The sequence below is a fragment of the Nothobranchius furzeri genome, chromosome 8 (assembly GCF_043380555.1).
Source record: "Nothobranchius furzeri strain GRZ-AD chromosome 8, NfurGRZ-RIMD1, whole genome shotgun sequence".
NCBI classification, from domain to species: Eukaryota; Metazoa; Chordata; class Actinopteri; order Cyprinodontiformes; family Nothobranchiidae; genus Nothobranchius; species Nothobranchius furzeri.
Window position 1 is genome coordinate 68,630,404 of NC_091748.1, and position 20,981 is coordinate 68,651,384.

The 20,981-nt window shown below is 41.5% G+C and overlaps 1 protein-coding gene across 1 annotated transcript in view; it reads right to left on the bottom strand.

The window, feature by feature from the left end:
- raver2 (ribonucleoprotein, PTB-binding 2) overlaps nucleotides 1-20,981 on the bottom strand; it is a 123,267-nt gene that overhangs the window by 22,218 nt on the left and 80,068 nt on the right. The window contains exons 5-6 of the mRNA XM_015970988.3: nucleotides 12,223-12,414; nucleotides 2,855-2,975 (exon numbers count right to left, since the gene is read on the bottom strand). Coding sequence (XP_015826474.3) covers nucleotides 2,855-2,975; nucleotides 12,223-12,414 — 313 coding nt within the window. The remainder of the gene's footprint in view (nucleotides 1-2,854; nucleotides 2,976-12,222; nucleotides 12,415-20,981) is intronic.

Consider the following 20,981-nt stretch of genomic DNA (forward strand, 5'->3'; position numbering starts at 1 on the left):
TCTCTTTTCTTTTGACAAAAGATGGACAATTTTACTTCTCACTCCAACTGTCGATCCTCTCAACATTGCTCCTTTTAGAACAATAGCTCTCTTTCTGGAGACTCAATTGGCAGCAGAGACTTACCCCTTCTTTCCACCGGAGCCGTCAGCAGCACGTTACTGCAGCAGCACGCTGCTGCTTGGCCCTTCCCACGAGACGCGAAGCAGCAGGGGAGCAGCTGTCACCGACAGAGCACGAAGTCACACGAGTGACTTCATCAGTAAACACAACAACAAGCAGGAGAAAACTACAACATGGCTCCGAAAGGTTTGTATTTTATGTTCTGTCCATTTTATAATCACCAATACAGACCTGAAATACAAAGGAGACCGTTAGCTAGGTGATAACTTCTCACGGGGCCGCACAGTTATTAACTTTTTTTAAAGTAAAGCAACCGGAAGGCAGTACGTTTCTTTTTTCTGAAAATCTCGAGAGCTTCGCTCTGTTTCCACGTCCGATCTCCTGTCTTTCCTTCCCCAAAAATGTCGAACTTGACCCGTTTCAGAGGCGTCACGCGTAGAAAATAGAACCGGCGCGTAAGGGCCGCAACATGCTGCTCCTGAGACGCGGCCGACTCGCGCTGCTGACGGCTCCGGTGGAAAAGGTTCTGTTGACCACAGCGGTTCCTATCACCAGCTATGACGTGCTGCTGCAGTAACGTGCTGCTGACGGCTCCGGTGGAAAGAAGGGGTTAGATTTACCTGATGAGATAGTTCACAATAACAGAGACATTGCCATTTATTTTGTGTTGAAATTGGAGATAAAAACCACAAACATTTGTTTCCGTTTAGCATTCATCTGCAATCATCAACCTCTGCACTGGATGTACTTGTTTTCTTTGGCTTTTTTTTGTGTGCATGCACATCACTCCTGCATCTCTGGGCTGTCTCGTAATAAATGAAGGTGTCAGAGCTAATGGTGGGCTCCATCAGAAAAGGTGCAGAAAGCTTAACATTTAATCAAGACCCTAATTTTAGACTTTAATTGTGCATGTTCCTGTTTAAGAGAACCCCCCATCTTATCTCCTTCCTGTTCTCATTTGTTCTGCTAATGTCACACAGCTTCATTTTAATACCTGATTAGACACTCATCAAATAATAAAGACGAGGTGGTTACAGAGGCCTGTACGGTCTGAACGGAGGGACAGACGGTTGGTCGGTCTCAGATCATCGGTCAAGTCCTTTAGGAGAGGGGTGTGAGGCGTTGATGGGCCTTAAAGAGCAAGTCACCCCCAAATCAACTTTTTTTTTCTGATAATCTATATAAATGTGTGTCTAATCGTGCTGCAGACACGTGTAGTCAGTAGTTTTGGACTTTAGTGCATTTTAGTTAAAATTTAAATTTTCTGCCTAAAACTTTCAGTGTTGTGCCGTTGTCTGGTAAAAACTGCACTGCAGTTAAATTTAAATCTGCCATCGCTATTGGCTCAGAGGTACCCTAGAATGTTAGCTGGTACGATATGATGTCACAATGTCGTTGTTAGCCCGTGTGTGTGTATTTGTTAGCAGCTCCGCCCTCTCGGTCTGCTAGGCAACAGCATTTGTTGCATTTTTAAACAGGAAGTGGGAATGGAGTAATACTCTGGTAGGGGGTGACTTGCTCTTTAAGATTTGCATGACTATGTAAAACCTGAAGTGTGCATGCAAACCTAAAATCTTTGCATCTTACGAGGAAGGTCTGTGCATAACTCAAAGAGGCACCAACTTTACGACATGTCCTCAAATTTTCACCATCCATCATCATTTATTACATTAATCAAATAATTTATGCAATGCATTCTTATTATTATTTGATTTGCAGAGGTGTGGACTCGAGTCACATGACTTGGACTCGAGTCATTATTTTAATGATTTCTGACTTGACTTGATAAAATCTATTAAGACTTACGACTTGACTCGGATTTGAACCCCAATGACTTGCGACTTGAATCAACTTACATCTGTTGACTTGATGATGACTTGAGCATATTTGATATTTTAGCACAAAAGTGGCGCGACATGGACTAAAATCATGAATCATTCTTGGTTCTGGGTTTGATTTACTGGTAAAAGCAGCAACACTTGTTTCTGGAATTTATTTATTATCATTGTCATTAAATTGAAGTTGGACAGATGACTTGATTATGACTTGAAAATTCAAAGTAAAGGACTTGGACTTGGTCTTCCAGATTATTGACTTTGGACTCGACTTGGACTTGGTTGTCTTTGACTTAGACTTGACTTGAGACTTGACTGGAAAGACTTGTGACTTGTAAAGCAGTGACTTGGTCACACCTCTGTTGATTTGTTTATAATCAGTACTGGACCATCTAACCCCTGAGGTCTAACATTTCCTGTCTCTGTTATTTTCTGACAACCATGCAGCTGTTTATGCACATGTGGCCTTCATCGGGTACATCACACACCCAGCTGTCACCCTCGACTTCTCTCCTCGCCTCTGTCACACCTGAGAAGTGACACGAGGAGGTGAAGGGGGTGAGCAGGGATGAATTAAAGCCACAACATTTAACAACGGGAGACACTCCAGCTCTGAAGCCTTCATTCAAAAATGTGCGACTAAATATGACTTGTGACACAGCTGGTTTATTGGCCAATCATTGTTTGTCATGATGTCCTTCATGTGAGTATCAATTTAGCTTCAGGCGGTGTATATCCATCCATTTTCTTTTTCTGTGAGATGATGTGTAGACTCCATGAGGAACACAGCTGTGCATCCTGACTCGCTTCATCTCTTCTCCAGCAGCAGCTCATCAGTGTACAACGTGTTTGGGTTGCAAAGATTTAGTGAGACTGTTGCTATAATTTGCGGTCTCACCTCCTCTTTTCCCGCTGTGGTACGGTCTCATGAGGATCTGCAGAGCCGCTGGGTTGGTCATACTGGTCAGCAGCTGGGCCAGGTTGGGTTCTGGCAGCAGACCCTTCCTGTTGCTCAGGATCTGTGGAGGTGACAAAATCACACCAGTTGAAAGGAAAGCTGGAGTGTGTGTGTGTGTGTGTGTGTGTGTATGACTTGTGTTTTGATCCCATCATTAAAGGCCCACGCTGGCCGCAGTAATCATTACAATAGTTTACATCATGAAGTGGCTGCAGTGTCAGCAGAGAGGAGTTGGCCTGGGAGACGAAATAATAAAGAAAGTAAGAGTTCAGACACGGCTTCTAACACTTTAATCTAACAGTTGAAATGTTTCCCTAGCCTTTCTTAGTGTCTACAGGAGTGACTCATCATTAAAATAAACAAATCAGCTGTGCTCATGATCTAAAACATGCAGGAAATGTGATGGAAGCAGACTGCAGCGCCAGGTATGTCAGCTTTTTTCTAAGTCCAACAGACCAATGTGATATCCTGGCCGTGGGGAGCGCTAGGTGCTAGGTGGCCTTTCGTTAACCCTGTAAAGGGTCATTTTAGCACATACTGGCTCAAGAAAATGATTAGAAAATATGAAAACGTTGCAAAGTGTCAGGCCTGTCAGGAGAAAATTATACAGCAAACACCCCCCAAATAAACATTTCTGACAGTGATTTACTAATCTGCTGTCCATTTAGTCCTAACGTGATAGCATTCCTCACGCGTGCATTCATCAGACTCAGGAATAGACTAGTTTGACTGAAACTCACAAAAGCACAGTCAAAGAATCCAATCCTTCTTAGTCTCAGAAATTCAACAAAATCCTGCTGGTTTAGTGTTTGTCAAACAGAAAGGGCCAGTGTTTGCTGTGATGGAAGCTCAGCTCTGACTGTGGCACCAGCAGTCGTCAGCTGGCCCAAACACACAAGCAGGACGGTGTTATTTCCTCCTCGTCGGGCCCAACTTTAGCCCTCTTCCTCCCTGCCATGTCTCAGAGACGGAGCTTTGCTGATGGGGACAGAGTGGATCTGACTCCATCCTGGCTTCAGTAGAGGAGGAAGAGACACTAGATAATGCATACTGTATGTGTGTGTGTGTGTGTGTACTGGTGTTGAACAAGGCCACTCGTAGCTGACAGCATCTTTCAAGGGAAGAGGAGGACAGGAGGAGAAGGAGGAAGATAGCTCTCTTATGCCTTTTCTTCTGCAGGAGGAAAATGTCAGCATGCATCAGTCTGTTTGCCTGCTGGCACAAAATCCAGCTACATAGCAGAAAACTCACACCAGGGAGGTAAGAGAGCCGCGAAGAAGGGAAGGCGAGAAGCGTCGCGTAAGAAAAAGGAAGGAGGGAGGGAGGGAGGGAGGAGGCCATCTGGTCCTCAGCGATGACGATCATACTGAGCCAAAGGTAAGAATGACAGGACCGCCTCGGAGAACTGTAGATGGTTGTAGTTCTTGATCTCATTCTAAAGGTCTGAAGATTATTTAACCACCTGATCACATTCACTGTCAGAGCCCTAAAGGAGCCTCGAGCTACCGATTTAACCCCACAGTCCTCACAGGCTCAGATGTTTTCCATTTATCTATCGTTATTGTCCTTCACTCTGGTTTCTTCTGAGACACCCATTCTCTGCTGCTGTATCATTATTCCTGGAACAGTTCAAACCCTTCAAAGCTACAACTTCGACATTTTAACTTAATGATTTATTTTCTGCAGTGGCCGATTATAAGAAACATACTTTACATAAAAATAAATTAACCCAGTTAAAACGTGTACATGGTAACATAAACAATTCAGTTTAATTATATAGCGCCAAATTATGACAAGAGTCATCTCAAGGCACGTCACAAAGTACATATCCCAACTGAGTTCAGTTCATTATGCTGATCAGTTAATAGATTCCTATATACATGGAAACTATTCAGACCTCATCAATGTTTCACATTTTGTTATATTAGTGATTTACTAAAATCAATTAAATTCATTTTTTTCCTCATTTATGTACACACAGCACCCCATATTGACAGAAAACCACAGAATATTGGAACTTCATGCAGATTTATTAAAAAAGACCAACTGAAATATCACACAGTCTTAAGTATTTAAACCTATATTTAACTCAGGTGATTTCTATTTCTTCTGATCATCCTTGAGATGGTCCTACACCTTCATTGGAGTCCAGTTGTGTTTCATTGAAACACACTGATTGGACACACTGATTGGACTTGATTAGAAAAGCTACACACCTGTCTATATAAGACCTTACAGCTCACAACGCATGTCAGAGTATATATATATATATATATATATATATATATATATATATATATATATATATATACACACACACACACACACACATATATATATATATATATATATTTCCCCTGTTTGATTTTGTTTTCTGAGCGCTGTTCCAGACCACACTCCACACTAGTTGGTGGCGGTAATGCACCATTCGTTGTTTGCCAACCGCCAATAAAAAACCAGAAGAAGAAGAAGAACGCAAGTCAGAGCAAATGAGAATCATGAGGTCAAAGGAGCTGCCTGAAGTGCTCAGAGACAGAATTGTGGTGAGGTACAGATCTGGTCAAGGTTACAAAAACATCTCTGCTGCACTTAAGGGTCATAAGAGCACAGTGGCCTCCATAATCCTTATATGGATGATATTTGGGACGACCAGAGCCCTTCCTAGAGCACGTCGTCTGGCAGTGGCAGCATCATGCAGTGGGGGTGATTTTCATCTGCAGGGACAGGGCGACAGGTTGCAATCGAGGAAACGACAAAAGCGGCCAAGTATAGGAATATCCTGGACAAGAACCTTCTCCAGAGTGCTCAGGACCTCAGACTGGACCGAAAGTTTACCTTCCAACAACAAAGACCTTAAGCACAGCTAAAATATGAAGAAGTGGCTTCACGGCAACTCTGTTCTTGAATGGCCCAGCCAGAGCCCCGACTTAAACCCAATTGAGACTCTGGAGGGATCTAAAAATGGCTGTCCACCAACGTTCACCATCCAACCTGACAGAACTGTAGAGGATCTGCGAGTAAGAATGGCAGAGGATCCCCAAATCCAGGTGTTAGAAACTTGTTGCATCTTTACCAAGAAGACTCATGGCTGTATTAGCTCAAAAGGTGCTTAATACTGAGCTAAGGGTCTGAATACTTAGGACCATGTGATCTTTCAGTTTGTCTTTTTTTAATAAATCTGCATAATTTCTAAAATTCTGATTCTTTCAACAGGAAGAAACCTCCAACAAAACTTGGTTCAGTATGAGCAGTCGTCGGACGTTAATGTAAAAACTCTGCTAAAAAGCAGGTACACATCAGCACTTTTTTTTAAAAGTGTGAAACGCTCCAAAACAACTAAAACCCAGAAATAAGTGAATAACTTAGACAAGTCCAGATTAATGCGCAACATATAGGAACATTTTTACACCAGGGTTCAATTCAGTTCAATACAATTTAGGATTATCCTTATTTCCTCAATTAGCGATGAAAAATAAGCAGTTCTAGCTTGTCGAAGCTTATTTTTTATCAAGCACAAGAGTATTTTTCCAGGATAAGTAGGACTCCTTCTGGTGTGTAGAGCGCCATGTTCTCTCCAATTTTCAAGAGTTTTAAAGTTCGTAAATGAGAATTAAACCAGGGAACCAACTTCCTGTGCCTAATTACCTTCTTTTTTAAAGGGGCAACATCATCTAATGCCACATGTGAGAAAAAAGTAACATTATGAACTAAAGCATCAATTTGTGAAGGGCTAGAAATGAAAATATTGCCCTCTGCTACGTTCCTCTGAGATTCTGATGATGGTAAAGACGGAACAGTTGATTTAAAAGATGCAAAAGCGTTGTCAGATAAGAGACAGACTATAGTGAAATTTACTTTCATGTCTCAAGAACTCAGTTATAAAAAACTCAAAGGTTATCAAAAAGTTGGCTGCCTGGTGGGGTCTGGGTCCCTGGGCTCTGCTGGGTCCCCAGCGGGGGTGGTCGCCCCTGGGTCCCGGGCTCGGCCGGCTAGGGGTTGGGAGGCTGTGGGAGGGCCTGTGGGCTTGCCGCCAATATCTCCCCGGACTCTGCCGGCTGCTGGTTGTGGCCCCCCGGGGAGATCCTCTGCGCCTCTTGAGGGGGACAGGGGCTTTTCTGGTCGCAGTCTCTCTGGGGTTCTTGTGCTCTGGGGCAGCTCCTGGAACTCTGGGACTTGGAGCTCCCTCCATCTCCTACACTTCTTTAGGGGGCAGATCTGTGGTCCCTCACACTCTCTATTGGACGCTTTTATAGAGAAACCTTACATAAACAAGCGCGTGTACACACACACGTGCTCACATGGTGCTCTCATAAGTATGGACTTGGGCACGTTCAACACAGGTCTTAAGGCTGTGGTGGGCACTAAATGCACTGTGATTTATTATCGTGTGATTGTTCAGTTAAACAATGTTGATTATATATTTCTCCATCAAGTTGACGCAGTGATAGCTTGATGTTGTTGTATTGTTGTTGTGTCCCATTTTTTTCTTCTCTCTTTCTGCAGGTCTAGAAGCAGATTCTTGTTCATTATTGTTTATTTTTGTGTTTCAGCCTTTTTGTTATATGTGATTATTATGGCTTACAGCTGATGAAACCCCCACATTCAATGGTTAAAAGGTTCAATAATGCCTTCTAATCAGCTAATGAATCCAAAAACATCTGCAAAAGGTTCCTGAGCCCTTAGATGGCCTCTCAGTCTAAGTTGAATTATTGAAATAAATTGACTTTCCCATGATTTCCCCATATTCTAATTTTTCGAGTTTCACCTGTAAACTTTGGTGTAGCTGGTAAGTTAAAGTGCTTTACAAGTCCAGACTGTTTATTATCCTCTTTTCTCTTTCACTTTGTAAAAATCCATCAAAATGTGTCTGATTCCAGCGCTCCTGATACAGGTTGACCTTTACGTTACTTTACAAAACACGCTTTGGCATTTATTACAGAGAAAATGGCACAAATCATTTCTGATGCTGTGATTTAAAGTAAAAAACATCAACAATAATTTATGCTGTTACTTTCACATCCAGTTGCATCTATATGAAACTTTCAGCATGCAGAAACTTTTTATTCCAACAAAATCCAAGAACATCTGGAACTTTTCAGGATTATGGATGATAATGTTGGACTTATTAATTATTCAGTCCACCAAAGACAACGGAGCACGGTTCCTTCACCACAGCAGACTGGGACCTTGTATTTAAATCCACTCTGCTGCTGTCCATGTGTTTGAAAGTACATGTATGAGAGCATTTCTGTGTCTGGAGCAGTGGATTGGGTTTATTTCAGGAACCAGGAGACAATGGAGCAGCCCAATCAGTCTGCAGAACTATAATTATCATGTCAGTGCCTCTCTGCTACCACAGCACTGTGTAGGAGGGACGTCACAGCTACAAAGAGCATCTCAGCCAGGGGGTGCTCATGCAAGTGCACCATGTCAAAACCCCGGTACGTTTCAACACTGGGAGTGAAATAACCACTTGGCACTTCCTTCAATTAGATAGCTGTGAGCGTGTCTGCCTGTTTGCCTGGGAAGGCCAATGATTAGGTGATGCAGCATATGGTTTTCCAGATATGAGGGAACGTTTCTGTGCCAGCAGTGCTGATGAAGAACCGAATCCAAGATTCCTCTGGATTTACAGTAACGCTTTAGAAAAGAGACGACTTTAATTTACTGATAAGACGTCATGAAAATTGAGCCCATTATAGCATTAGATGATGGTTTTTGCGGTTTTATTTTTATGTGGGGCAGAAACGGCAGCGCAGAGCTTTACCTAACATGACTCAACTGGCAAGCTTCAAACGTCTGGACTGTAAAAAGGTGAAGTAACCTGTCCCACACAAAGGCATGATGCCTTCAAAGCCGGGACTGGGTTTAAATTTGACAGCAACGATGAGATAACGAGGAAATGGATTCAGCTCTTTAAAAGAGGCAGGTTTAAAAGGTTGTGCAGCAGGAGTTAGAGGGCTTCTGGTGTATTCCAGAAAAACAATCACTAGTTAAATCTAGCAGGTGGATTTTTAGAGAGCTACTTTTATTTGACTCAGCATAACAACTATCAGTGTAAATGGGATCACCAAACAGTTGTGTTATAGCAGAGCTAATGGTACAGTGGATTCCAATCTTTGTCTTCAAATCCTCAACTGTCCATTTTCCTCCGTCTCTCCGGGGTCCGTTCGTGGAGGCAGCAGCCTAAGCAGAGAGGCCCAGACTTCCCTCTCCCCACCATTTGGGCCAGCTCCTTTGGGGGAATCCTAAGGTGTTCTCATCCCAGCCAAGAAGCATATGACATTTTCACACCTGGCCAGGCTCGATCCATTCTCAGTTGGGTTGGCCCGCCCCCCGCGCGGCCAGGTTTTCTTCGGATTATGATGTCTGTGGTTCACACAGCCTTCTCAGGAATACAGATGTCTCCGAACATGTGGGTGGGGCAAAAGACACTGACTCTACCTGTCAATCAGAGGCTTTCTCTACAGGTAGCCGTGAATTTCATCCAGAAAACCAGTCGGTAGTGTTGGGTTGACTGAGCACGATGTTCACCGCCAAGGAGCAGGTCAGAAACAGAAGCAGCCGGCTGAGCACGGAAAACGCTCAGATAACCCAGAACACAATTAGCCTACCAGGGCTAGACCGGGCCGGCACAGATGTGAATGCGTCAATAGTCTGTCCGCCATGTCCTGGGTCTTCCCTTGGGTCTCCCTGCAGTTGGACGTGCTTGGAAAACCTCATCAGGTAGGCATCCAGAAGGCATCCTAAACAGATGCCTGAGCCACCTCAACTGGCTCCTCTCAATGTGGTGGAGCAGCAGATCTACTCCGAGTCCTTCCCAGAAATTATATATATATATATATATATATATATATATATATATATATATATATATATATATATATATATATATATGGAAAAAGGCAAAAATTATTCCGCTGATTAAAAACAATAAAGAGCCATTTTCAGGTCAAAATAGTAGACCAATCATTCTATTACCTGCCTTGAGTAAAATCATGGAGAGGGTAGTTTATGAAAAAATTCTGAGTTATTTCTTGGTGAATGGGTTAAATACAATATATCAACATGCATATAAAAGGGAGCACTCTACCACCACAGCATTAACTCAGATAACAGATGATTGGTTACAAGAAATTGACAATAAAAACCTAGTTGCAAATGTGCTGCTTGATTTAAGGGCAGCTTTTGATGTTTTAGACCATAACATACTTCTTACAAAGTTGAGGTGATATGGATTGGAACCTTCTTCTGTAAAACTGATTGACAGTTATCTCTGTGATCGAGAGTATACAGTTTATTTTAATGGCAGCTACTCTGAGACTGAAAGGATGTGTTGTGGAGTGCCCCAAGGTAGTTGTTTGGGACCTTTGTTGTTTTCCATTTTTATGAATGACTTGCCTATGGTGTTGGATCGTGCCACAATGGCAATTTATGCAGATGATATTACATTATACGCACCAGCGAAAACAGTATTACAACTTAATACTGTTCTAAATAATGAACTAGAATCTGTTAATAGGTGGATCACAGCAAACAATTTGATATTAAACACAAATAAGACTAAATGTATGGTCATAGGATCTAGACACTTTTTAAAACTGAATCCACTCTTAAGCTTGACCTTAGATGGTACTATTATTGAACAGGTTGGTGAGTTTAAGTTATTGGGTGTTATTGTTGATAATAAACTATCCTGGGTGAATTAGATTAACTACCTGTTGAAAAAAATGGGAAGAAGTATGGCTATTATCAGACGTTGTAGGAAATTCATTCCATTTGACTTAATTAAGAAACTAGTTCAGTCACTGGTGCTTTCACACTTGGATTATGCCTCTGTGGTTTGGCCCAACACCAATGAAAATTGTCTAGACAAGTTACAAATTGCACAAAACAAGGAGGCGCGCATGGTATTGAGGAGTCCGTATAGAACCAGTGTAAATCTGTTACACAATAAGTTGTCCTGGCTAAAAGTAAGAGAGAGATTGGAGTTTTCATGAACAATGTTTATTAGGAATATCATTACGACAAAAAATCCAAATGTAATTTATTCCACCTTGTCTTTTTTCGCGGATAAACATGACTATTCCACAAGACAAAGTATGCATGGACGATGTGTGTTACCTACGTGCAGAACAAATCAAATGCAGAAAACTGTGGTCTGCCGTGCAATGGTGCTATAGAATGCACTACCAGGATTTCTGTTGAGGGAAGTTGATAAAAAATGTTTTCAGAAAAAACTCTAAATATTTTTATTTTCCCAAAGATAATGTCAAGCTAAACATCTTCTGAAGTTAGCTGTGTTTTAAATTTTAAGAATGTATTTTGTTATGTTTGGGCTTTTGAGAATTGAATTGTGATTTTTCTACACTGCAATAGTATGTTGAAATTAGTTGGGTGTGTGTGTGTGTGTGTGTGTGTGTGTGTGTGTGTGTGTGTGTGTGTGTGTATGGTCAAGTATGAATGATGTGCACAACATGTGTATATATATAAAATGTAATGACTGTGTGAGACGAGACCCCAGGAAGAATAGCGGCTGTATGTCAGCAGCTAATGGGGATCTTAATAAACAAACAAACCAATGATTTAGGAGAATATTAGCATCCAGAGCTGTCGTGTGCTTCATAGATGATTAGGATATTCAGTGAAATGACTTTAATCTTTTTTGCAGTTATTATATATTTGGAGAACACTGTGTTGCTACACTTTGTGCTTGTTTTACTGACGGGAGAGGTGAACGTTCAGCTTCATCCGTGACGAATGGCGTGTCCGATGGTTCGCTGAACGTGACACTCCCCTTGTTGTCCTCTGACTGGAAATTACATCTAAAAGCAGCACAATGCGGCATTTTACTTCATTATTTATACGGTGAGCGTGAAAACAAACACTAGCGTCAATAGCTGTTCTTCCAAGAGCAACCAATATACGTCATCGCCCCCAGAGTGCATTGCGTGTGGAAAACATGGCGTCCTACGTATGTCAAATAATGTACTAAATATTATAGATTTATAAATAAACAGCAATATTTTGTGTGTTTCTAACAACATAGTTTGGTACAACAGAAACTTGCGGCTTATTAGGGCATCCATGTCCTCATAGCCGGAGTTCTTTTTAAGGCTGCTTTGATAAAACTCCTGGAAAGAAATCTCGAAAGGTTAGCTTTAAAAAGCAGGAATGTAATTTGAACCTATTTAAATGGGTGCAACATAACACATGACCACTTTTAAAACTGAAATGATGAGTTTGTCCTCGTTATTCTGAACAGAACGGCCACTATTGCCTGCTGCTTCATTTGTGCATATACTCACCATACCCTGGGCAGCAATGAGCGCAGCCAAGGTGCTTCTCCCTGAGGTGCCGGGGGTACAAAGCGACAGCCGGACCTCCTGTCCTCCCACCAGAGTTCGGTCCATCTCCGTCAAAACCGCCTCAGCCTGTTCCGCCGTCTCGTATTCCACCACACCAAAGCCTCGCACCGGGCTGCCTTCATCCTGAGCAAGCTGCATTTTAGAAAACACACACCAGCCTTAAAGACATGTTTGTATTATTCCTGACCATTTCGAGCTGAAAGATAGAATTTTTTTATTTACAAATTAAATGTATTTTCCCGCTTTCTTTTCCTGTGCATTAGATAAAACTCTGCAACCCTACTGAGCATCAGATGCTGACAATGGATGAATGAAGGAAAGGATTGCATCATCTCAGTCATAAATTTTGGGCTGATGTTGGATATTAGACACCCTCTGGCTAAACTGATGTCAGCAGGAAATGAAAACAGATGGGCACAAAACAAACAAAAAAAGCAAAACTTTATGACATCCACACCTCATTTTAAAGTGCAGCGTTTCCCTTACATAGGAGTAGTTGTGGCGGCCCACCACGGCTGAAATCCCAGCACCACATTTTTTTTTGCATTGTTTCCCGAAGAAGCAGCGGGAACTACTTTGTTGTTGCTTGTGATCACAGCCGGCAGGCAGCAAGGAGGAGGAGGCAGGGCAGGGTGGTTACGGCTAGGGATGAGCCGGATACTCATTTCAGACCAGTATGTGGTAGGGATAAAACTATTTTGACGAATACGAGCATGAAACGAGTAAAACTCGTAAATATCTGTAATCGTGCTGAAGAAAAATCCTCATTGGGTAACTGACTGCCTTCACGCTCTGTGATTGGCCAGTCACATGGAGCGCCCGCCCCTCACTACACACAAACCTCTGCAGCCGGGAGCTCAGTCCGGCCCAGGCATCCACGCACACACACACAGTAACGGATCTCTCTGTGCTTGCTTCACTGTTGCTCACGTTTCTTCAGCTCGCCTCTTTTTTGGTTGAATATTTAAAGTTACTTTTTTCGTAACGTACGTAGCTGTGTATCTCCTTTGATCTGCATTAGTGATATTTTCAGCACCATAACAATGAAGCAAAGAAACAGACTCCCGAGTTTGTTAGTAATTTTATTTATTAGGTGCATCTGACCTGTTCTATTTTTCTCTGAAATGAGATCAAATCAGTGCTTCTATGGGTTGTCTCCTCTCAGCACTAGAAAAATGTACTTTATTATAATGTTCACTGTAATGCATCTTGATGTTCTTAACAAATAAATTAAATGAAAGATATTGGTTAGTAATGCCAAACATTTAAATTTGTGTTTCAGTCATATTTATCCTGGCTTAAAAATACTTCATTAATTCTACTAAGCAGGGGTGTAGAACGTTTTTAACAGGGCCAGCCCAGTAATGATCTTGGACCAAAATAAAGGGGGCAGAAAGTCAAATACAGGGGGCAAAAGGAGATGTTTTTCCAGATGCCAAGACAAATTAAATACCAACCCCCCCTGCAAAGTGTGTCACTGAGAGTTTAAAACAAATTATTCTTGTGCAATTATTGGTGTATTCACCGTTAATACTAGTTATTTAAATGCAGCAGTCACTGGATTAGTGCAGTTCAAAGTGGAGTGTGTCTAATAAAACAATATTAACATAAATGTGAGACGTGTCATAATTCCTCCCCAAGACCACAGCTGGAAAAATTCCTAGGGGAAACACTGAAGTGACAATGTGTATTTTCCCTGGGGATATGGGGAAGTACTTATTTAATACATTGCAAGCTAGTGGTAACTTTGTGTTCGAGTAAGACCGTACCAACGGATGGCCATTAGGCTCAAAAATCCCTGAGAGCGCAACCTCCAGCAAAATGACAAGCACACCAGACTCCCTTTCATCCCTGGCAACGAGTGAAGAGGTCAATGTGTAAAACAGCAACGTTTATGAATGGTGAAAGTTTTGTAACAGTTTGTTACACATCAATAAATGTGTTTTGTCCTCACAGGCTCACGTAGAAAAAAACATGGCGTCTAATATGGAGTCGCCCAGAGACGGGGGGTATTTCTCAATGCCAAGGAACCTCACCTTGATGTCTAGGTCCCGCCCCGGTTGCCTAGGAGATACGTCATCAGGAACCGCCAAGGCGTGTTCCAATGTTCATGTTCTACCGAGGCGTCTGTTCTCCGTTTGTTAGCCGTTTAGCTAGCTGAGCAAGGATGTCTTGTAGCCTGGCCTTGGTAAAGAATTTCCCAGAACACCGCAGTATTTTCAAAAAGATGGCGGATCAGAAGCCGGTAGCTACTTCGGGCGCAAATTTCAAGTCTAAATATAGGTCAACTAATTGTAGCTGTCGGGTTGATATCTGAAATGTTTGTTTATATCCAAAGCAGTTATTTATGGTTGGTTAGTTGCTTAATAGTCGCAGCTTTGGTGGCTAGAAGGTAGTAACTCGCTTATATATTAAATGTAACCAAAATATACACAATTTAAAAAGTAAAAGGCTTGTTATAGACTTGTATTGAAACTTACACGTAAAAAAGATTATGTTACTTCTTGTGTCATGTGATGTTACGTGGTCACGTAACTGACCGCAAGTCTGTTCAATTTAACCGTTTTCTTTGACCAAGGAAGGACCGTGTCCTCATAAGCAAGGCGCCTGGCCTCACAAGGCGATGTCTTGTTACGTGATACAGGAGATAAGGTTATATTTATACGTATAAGTTTCAATATAAATATATAACGAGCCTTTTACTTTTTAAATTATGTAAAACGTGTTTTTTGTCAGACAATCTTAACACACGTCAGTGATGTCCGACGTGCTTTTGTAAACATTGTATGAGGGCTCAAAACAGATGAAGAGGTGGCAAAGATAGTTTTGGGCGAGTAAATCAGTGATTTGTTGTGTTTTAAAGAACTGTAACTGAAAAAGCATTTGAAGGAAAAATAACAGTGCAGATAATTGTTTTATGCTGTATTTACCATAGGCTAATATGATGCTAGCTTGAATGCCAACTCAACCCACATTTAATTAATGTCAGACTGTAAACTTCAAGCTAGCTGTGGAAGAGGATGACTCTGCTCTATGAGGCCCTACTAGGAGGGGAGGGGGACAAGTGGAGGGAGCTGTAGCTGTTTAAATTAAAAATCTCCCCCTCCTCTCGTTAATGATGTGGCGCTACAGCTTTAAAACATGGCTGAATGGTGTCTGAGAGCATGTTTTAAAAACTAACCAGAAATGGTTTTATTAGGTACAAATAATTGTTATAGGCATATTCTTCACCATCGGTGTGGTTTGTTCCTCTAAAATAGCTGAAGCGGCAAACACTCCAGAATATTTTCGCCTTTTCAGCCAGCCTAAAAACACAGAAGATGGAACGGGTTTATTTAGCCTTTTTTTTTACTCACAAGGTTCAACAAATGAGTTTGAAATGATGGGAAAAAATCTAAAATCTCAAAGCCCATTTCCAGCTGATCAAACGTGCCTTGAATGTTTCACAGGAAAACAGAGAAGTGTGCAGCCTTTGCTACGGTGTCCCGCCAGATAGTTATGCTATAAGCAGTTGGAGAATTAGCGTAGCTTCAGCCCGGTCCAAGAAAACCACTCGCATGTTTGCAAAGCTCGCACCATTAGAAATAATTCCAGCCTTTTTGCTAAAAGACTCCCCAGTTGTAAGAAGACAATTGGCTCTGCTCCTGAGGCGATGCTGTCAATGAATCTTAGTGAAAATGCAGGATTTTGTCAGAGACACCCCCACAGAGATGCACACAACAGATCCTGGCTTCACACATTTCAGAGATGGGAATGAACATAATGCACTGGGAATATTTGGTTAGAAATAGGAACAGAAGGAAGGGCCTGTGCTGAAAGGAGATTAAAACAGCGAAACATCGGCTTGCAGCAGGTGATTAGGTGACACACATTAGCACCTGATGGTGTGTACCGGTTGTTTAAATTGCTTGAATTGTGAAGTCAAATTAAAGAAATGCTGATAAAATTGTTTGCCCAGTTGAGATATTTTTCAGTCTAATTGATGACGTCCTGCATTTTTGTTGGTTTTGAATAAAATTAGTTTCAATGTCTGTTGGCAAGACAAGTTCCTCAAACACGTGCATCGGATTTTCTGCGACTCCTTGGAATTAATTATGGTCACTTTGTTTTCAACACGTCCATTTACGGATGTGATTTTCATGTTTGATGTTTTTATTCAGATGCTGCACCTCGGTCATTCAATAATGAAGATTTTCCTCTTGGCCGCATCAGGACGCCAATCAGATCTAATATCAAGAGTCTCAATAAGAAGAAAATTTAGTCTAATAAACCCTATAATACAGATTATATCACCAAGAGTTTGAATTCAGCCACAAAGGACAGAATAATTGTGAATGCATGCAGAGGCTTTATTAATATTTCACATTTCTTCTAAAAGGGGCATCTTAAAGGACTTTTTCCCTCCTACAGACTTCTATTCTGTATCATAATTAAACAGAGGCATTAATAAAATGCAGTCCCTAACCCTGAAAATATTGTTTGGTCAAAGGACACAAAAAACACATAATAAGTACAGCAAAATACTTAAAATTAGAATGATTTGTGTCCAGAAACACATCAGATATCAGTTTAAACTCTAAAGTAAATAGTGATTCCCAGAAAATGGAAATTAGCAGCATTTACAGTCAGATTATAGAAATGTGTGGTGTTTTTATGAAATAAATGTGCTTTCACTTCCTCGGCCTGAATCCTGTTAACATCAGTGCTCAATCAAACGGGCATCCACTTCCTCTCTCCTCTCGTTTGTCTGCTGCTCCCTCCAGCCAGGACAAAGGATGGATGGAGGGATAAATAGAGAGAGGGAAAATGAATGTTTGTAGAGGAGTGGGTCGATAGGTTATTATCATCAGCATATATTAAACCAACTGTGTGGAAATCACCTGAACCACTCGACCACTCTAGAGATGGATGGATGGATGGATTGGTGAAGAAGAGGAAATGAGTGGGAGTGACAGACACAATGGGAGGAGGAGGAGGAGAGAAAAACAAGTGTGATGGATTAAGTGTGAGGCTGACATGAGATCCAGAGAAAAAACAACCAATAAAATGAATTCTGAGAAAAATGGCACCCAAAGCATCAACATGTGTGAACGAAAAGACGCAAACAGGAAGTGAATTTCTCTAAACACCAATTTTCCTGCAGCTGCTTCCACACGTTTAATTCAGATTTACACAATTATGCAAATTTGAAGCAGGTATGTGTGGACTGCATGTGAACCCTGCAAATGCCAGCTGTTATTTAGCTCTCTCAAACCATTTGAACAGAAACGGTTGAATTTAGTACTTCTGCTTTCTGTCTTAACTCAGGCATAAAAAAAGTTTAAATTTAAAAAACATGCAGCACAAATCATATTAAAACCTGGGAACGTGCTGAAAAACTGGACACAAACAACAAAAACAAGAATAATTTATTTAAATAATTTGATACAAATTAACATTCTTTTTCATCATCCTGCATTAATGTGTTTGAACTGTGGTGGGGTTTTACAGGGAGCCCTTTAGCTCTACTGTGAACTTTTCTTCTTAATTGTCCCTCGTGCCTCCATCGTGTCCTGAAGGTGTGATTTGGGATAATTAAAGAGTAAGTAACTGCACAAATGTGGCACCTCATCTTTCATCTTTTAAATTATTCCTGATGTAAATGAAAAACAGAGTGGCTAGAAGAAATTATTCTCTTCCGATTCGTAATCACCCAGAGCCGGTCTAATTAACGGGGCAGGTTGTTCTGGCCAACAGGTGGTTCGGGTGGAAAGTGTTTACGGCCTCTAACAAAACAACTCAAGTAAGGTTTTAATTCTAAAGTGTTGATCTTATTGATGCAACTGAAAACAAGACTTATGATGCACACTGTAATTACGCCACCGCCTAATGGGCTCGACACACGGGAGGCGACATCGCCTCTCCTCCATTCATTTTCAATGAGACATGCGCGACAAAGCGATAATCGCGGGTCTCCCTCCTACCAAGCGAAACGCGAAAAATGTGCATGTGAAATTATGCGCTCGTGCGCGTGTCGTGCACAGGCGACCCAGCGGCGCCATCCCAGAAAGTTGAAATATTTTCAACTTTTCATCGCTGTCGCTCGGACGAGGACCAATCAACGGAGGTTTCATTCACTGACCAATGAGCGGGCAGGATGCTCCGTACATCTCCGAGCAAACATGAAGGAGAAGTTGATTATTATTATTATTATGTTTTATATAGTAAAATCAGAAGTAAGATTTCACATAACTCTAGCAGCACCTTGTGAAACATCATATCTACCGCTTTTTTAACTCTGAACTGCCTAAATAACCTTAATTCCCTCCAACCTGACACAGCCAAACAAAACAACGGAAGTTTCGATTTCGCCATGGAACAGAACACAGACGGCTTTGCCGCGGGTCGCCTCCCGTGTGTCAGGTAATAAAAGCGACAGCGACAAATTTTGCTGATCGCGGTCGTTTGTCGCCTCCCGTGTGTCGAGCCCCAAAATTATCTTTCACAATTTATCGCCAGAATCCCAGCAAGGACTCCTTTGTTATCGGATGGCAATCAGTAAATCATTTTGTTGTTTTAAGATAAGATTCAAATGTAGGTCACGGTCTCAGCTTTTATTGAGACTTCAGGACAAAGCTGAGAAGTGTTAAAGAGGAGGTTCTTTGAGAAATGTGTAACGTCAGTCCCTCTCAACATGAAAATAATCTTCTACCCCTATTTCCTGCATTAGCCTGGGAAACACGTCTACCAACATTTCTTTAACCGGCTATTGACGCCCCTTAACGGTTAATAGCCGGTTAACCGGAAACCGACAGTGCAGCAGCGGATACTGGACAAAGAATTGAGGAGTATTGCAGCTCTATGCTAATTTTTACGGAGTATGCTTGCTGTGTTTTACCCACTTTGGTCGCTCTCTAAATTAGTAAAACGCTTAAGAAATGAAGTCAATGTGGCTGATTATTCTTGAACAGAACACAGAACTTAGTAAAACAAAATGATATAAAATGAAATTGAATTTGATAACAAAAAGTGACAAAAATTTACGGTGAAAGAAGCTAACAAAGCTATCTGTGTGTGTGTGTGTGTGTGTGTGTGTGTGTGTGTGTGTGTGTGTGTGTGTGTGTGTGTGTGTGTGTGTGTGTGTGTGTGTGTGTGTTTGACTGCTGTTGACCTGGAGTTATGGTCACCAGCTAAGAGATGCAGACTGTATCACTGGGAGGGTTTGGTCTCAGGAGCACCCTTCACTGTGTGTGTGTGTGTGTGTGTGTGTGTGTGTGTGTGTGTGTGTGTGTGTGTGTGTGTGTGTGTGTGTGTGTGTGTGTGTGTGTGTGTGTGTGTGTGTGTGTGTGTAAGATCAAAAGGCCACGTCTGTCATCTGAAATGAAAGATGGGGTCACGGCAGTCCTGTCCCAGCTGTCTGAGGAGAAATCTTTCTGACGGCTCAAAGTTTAAGTGTTCCGACACGTTTGACAGCAGCAACACCACACAAGACAGAAGGTGACTGTGGAGCTGTAATGGGGAAGGAAAGCTAATTAATGTCACATTATTGATTATTAAAAATATTCCTCTTTAGCCTGAATCAATCAGGATTTTGACTCTTTTGTGTGAGTCAGAAGACAATAAAACCTCTGAGTCTGTTTCCGAATTAGAGCCTCACTAAAGCAGGTCAATAATTGTGTCAAGAATCATAAGATTGTACTTGGAACGGCTTTAATTAGAGCTGAAACTGTGTTCATAATTGAGCAAAACATGTTTTTGTAGCCAAAAGTCCTTACATACTCAAAATGAGATTCTTCCCAGTGAAAACTGAGGAGGCTTCTTGTAAACAGCCTAACGTTGTTTACATTAAGACTTGCAGTGCAGTCCAGCTCACATATGGTGGGAGTTTACTTCTCCGTAAACACAAAAAGGCTAAGCCTATTGTGTTTTCACTTCAAATCCACATTTGATTACATGCTTGTTGAGCCAAATCATGTGACTCATACATCTGATGTCACCATCTAGTGGCTGACGAGCGTATCTAATTCAGATTTAAAGACATTTCATTTCCGCATTTACAGACAAAAGCAACGCCTCTCGTTCATGAACATGCAGAGGTGTGGACTCGAGTCACATGACTCGGACTCGAGTCAGACTCGAATCATTATTTCAGTGACTTCTGACTTGACTTGATAAAATCTATGAAGACTTGCAACTTGAATCGACTTGCATCTGTTGACTTGATGATGACTTGAGCATATTTGATATTTTAGCACAAAAGTGGCACGACATGGACAAAAATCATAAATCATTCTTCATTCTGGGTTTGATTTACTGCTAAATGCAGCTGCACTTCAGTTTCAGTTGCACTTTCTGCTTGTTTGAGCAAATAAATTAAACTTTAAGAAGTTTTATTTCTGGAATTTATTTAATATCATGGTCAATAAATTGAAGTTGGACAGATGACTTGATTATGACTTGAAAATTCAAAGTTAAGGACTTGGACTGGACTTGGACTTCCAGATCATTGACTTTGGACTCAACTTGGACTTGGTTGTCTTTGACTTGGACTTGACTCGAGACTTGACTGGAAAGACTTGTGACTTACTTGTGACTTGGTCACACCTCTGTGAACATGCTCCACTACCCAACATCTACGTCTGTACGTGAGCAGTAGTCTAACGCTATTGGTTGGTGCTGACCGGCAGCATGGAGCTCTACGGGGCAGGGGTCGGCCTTAG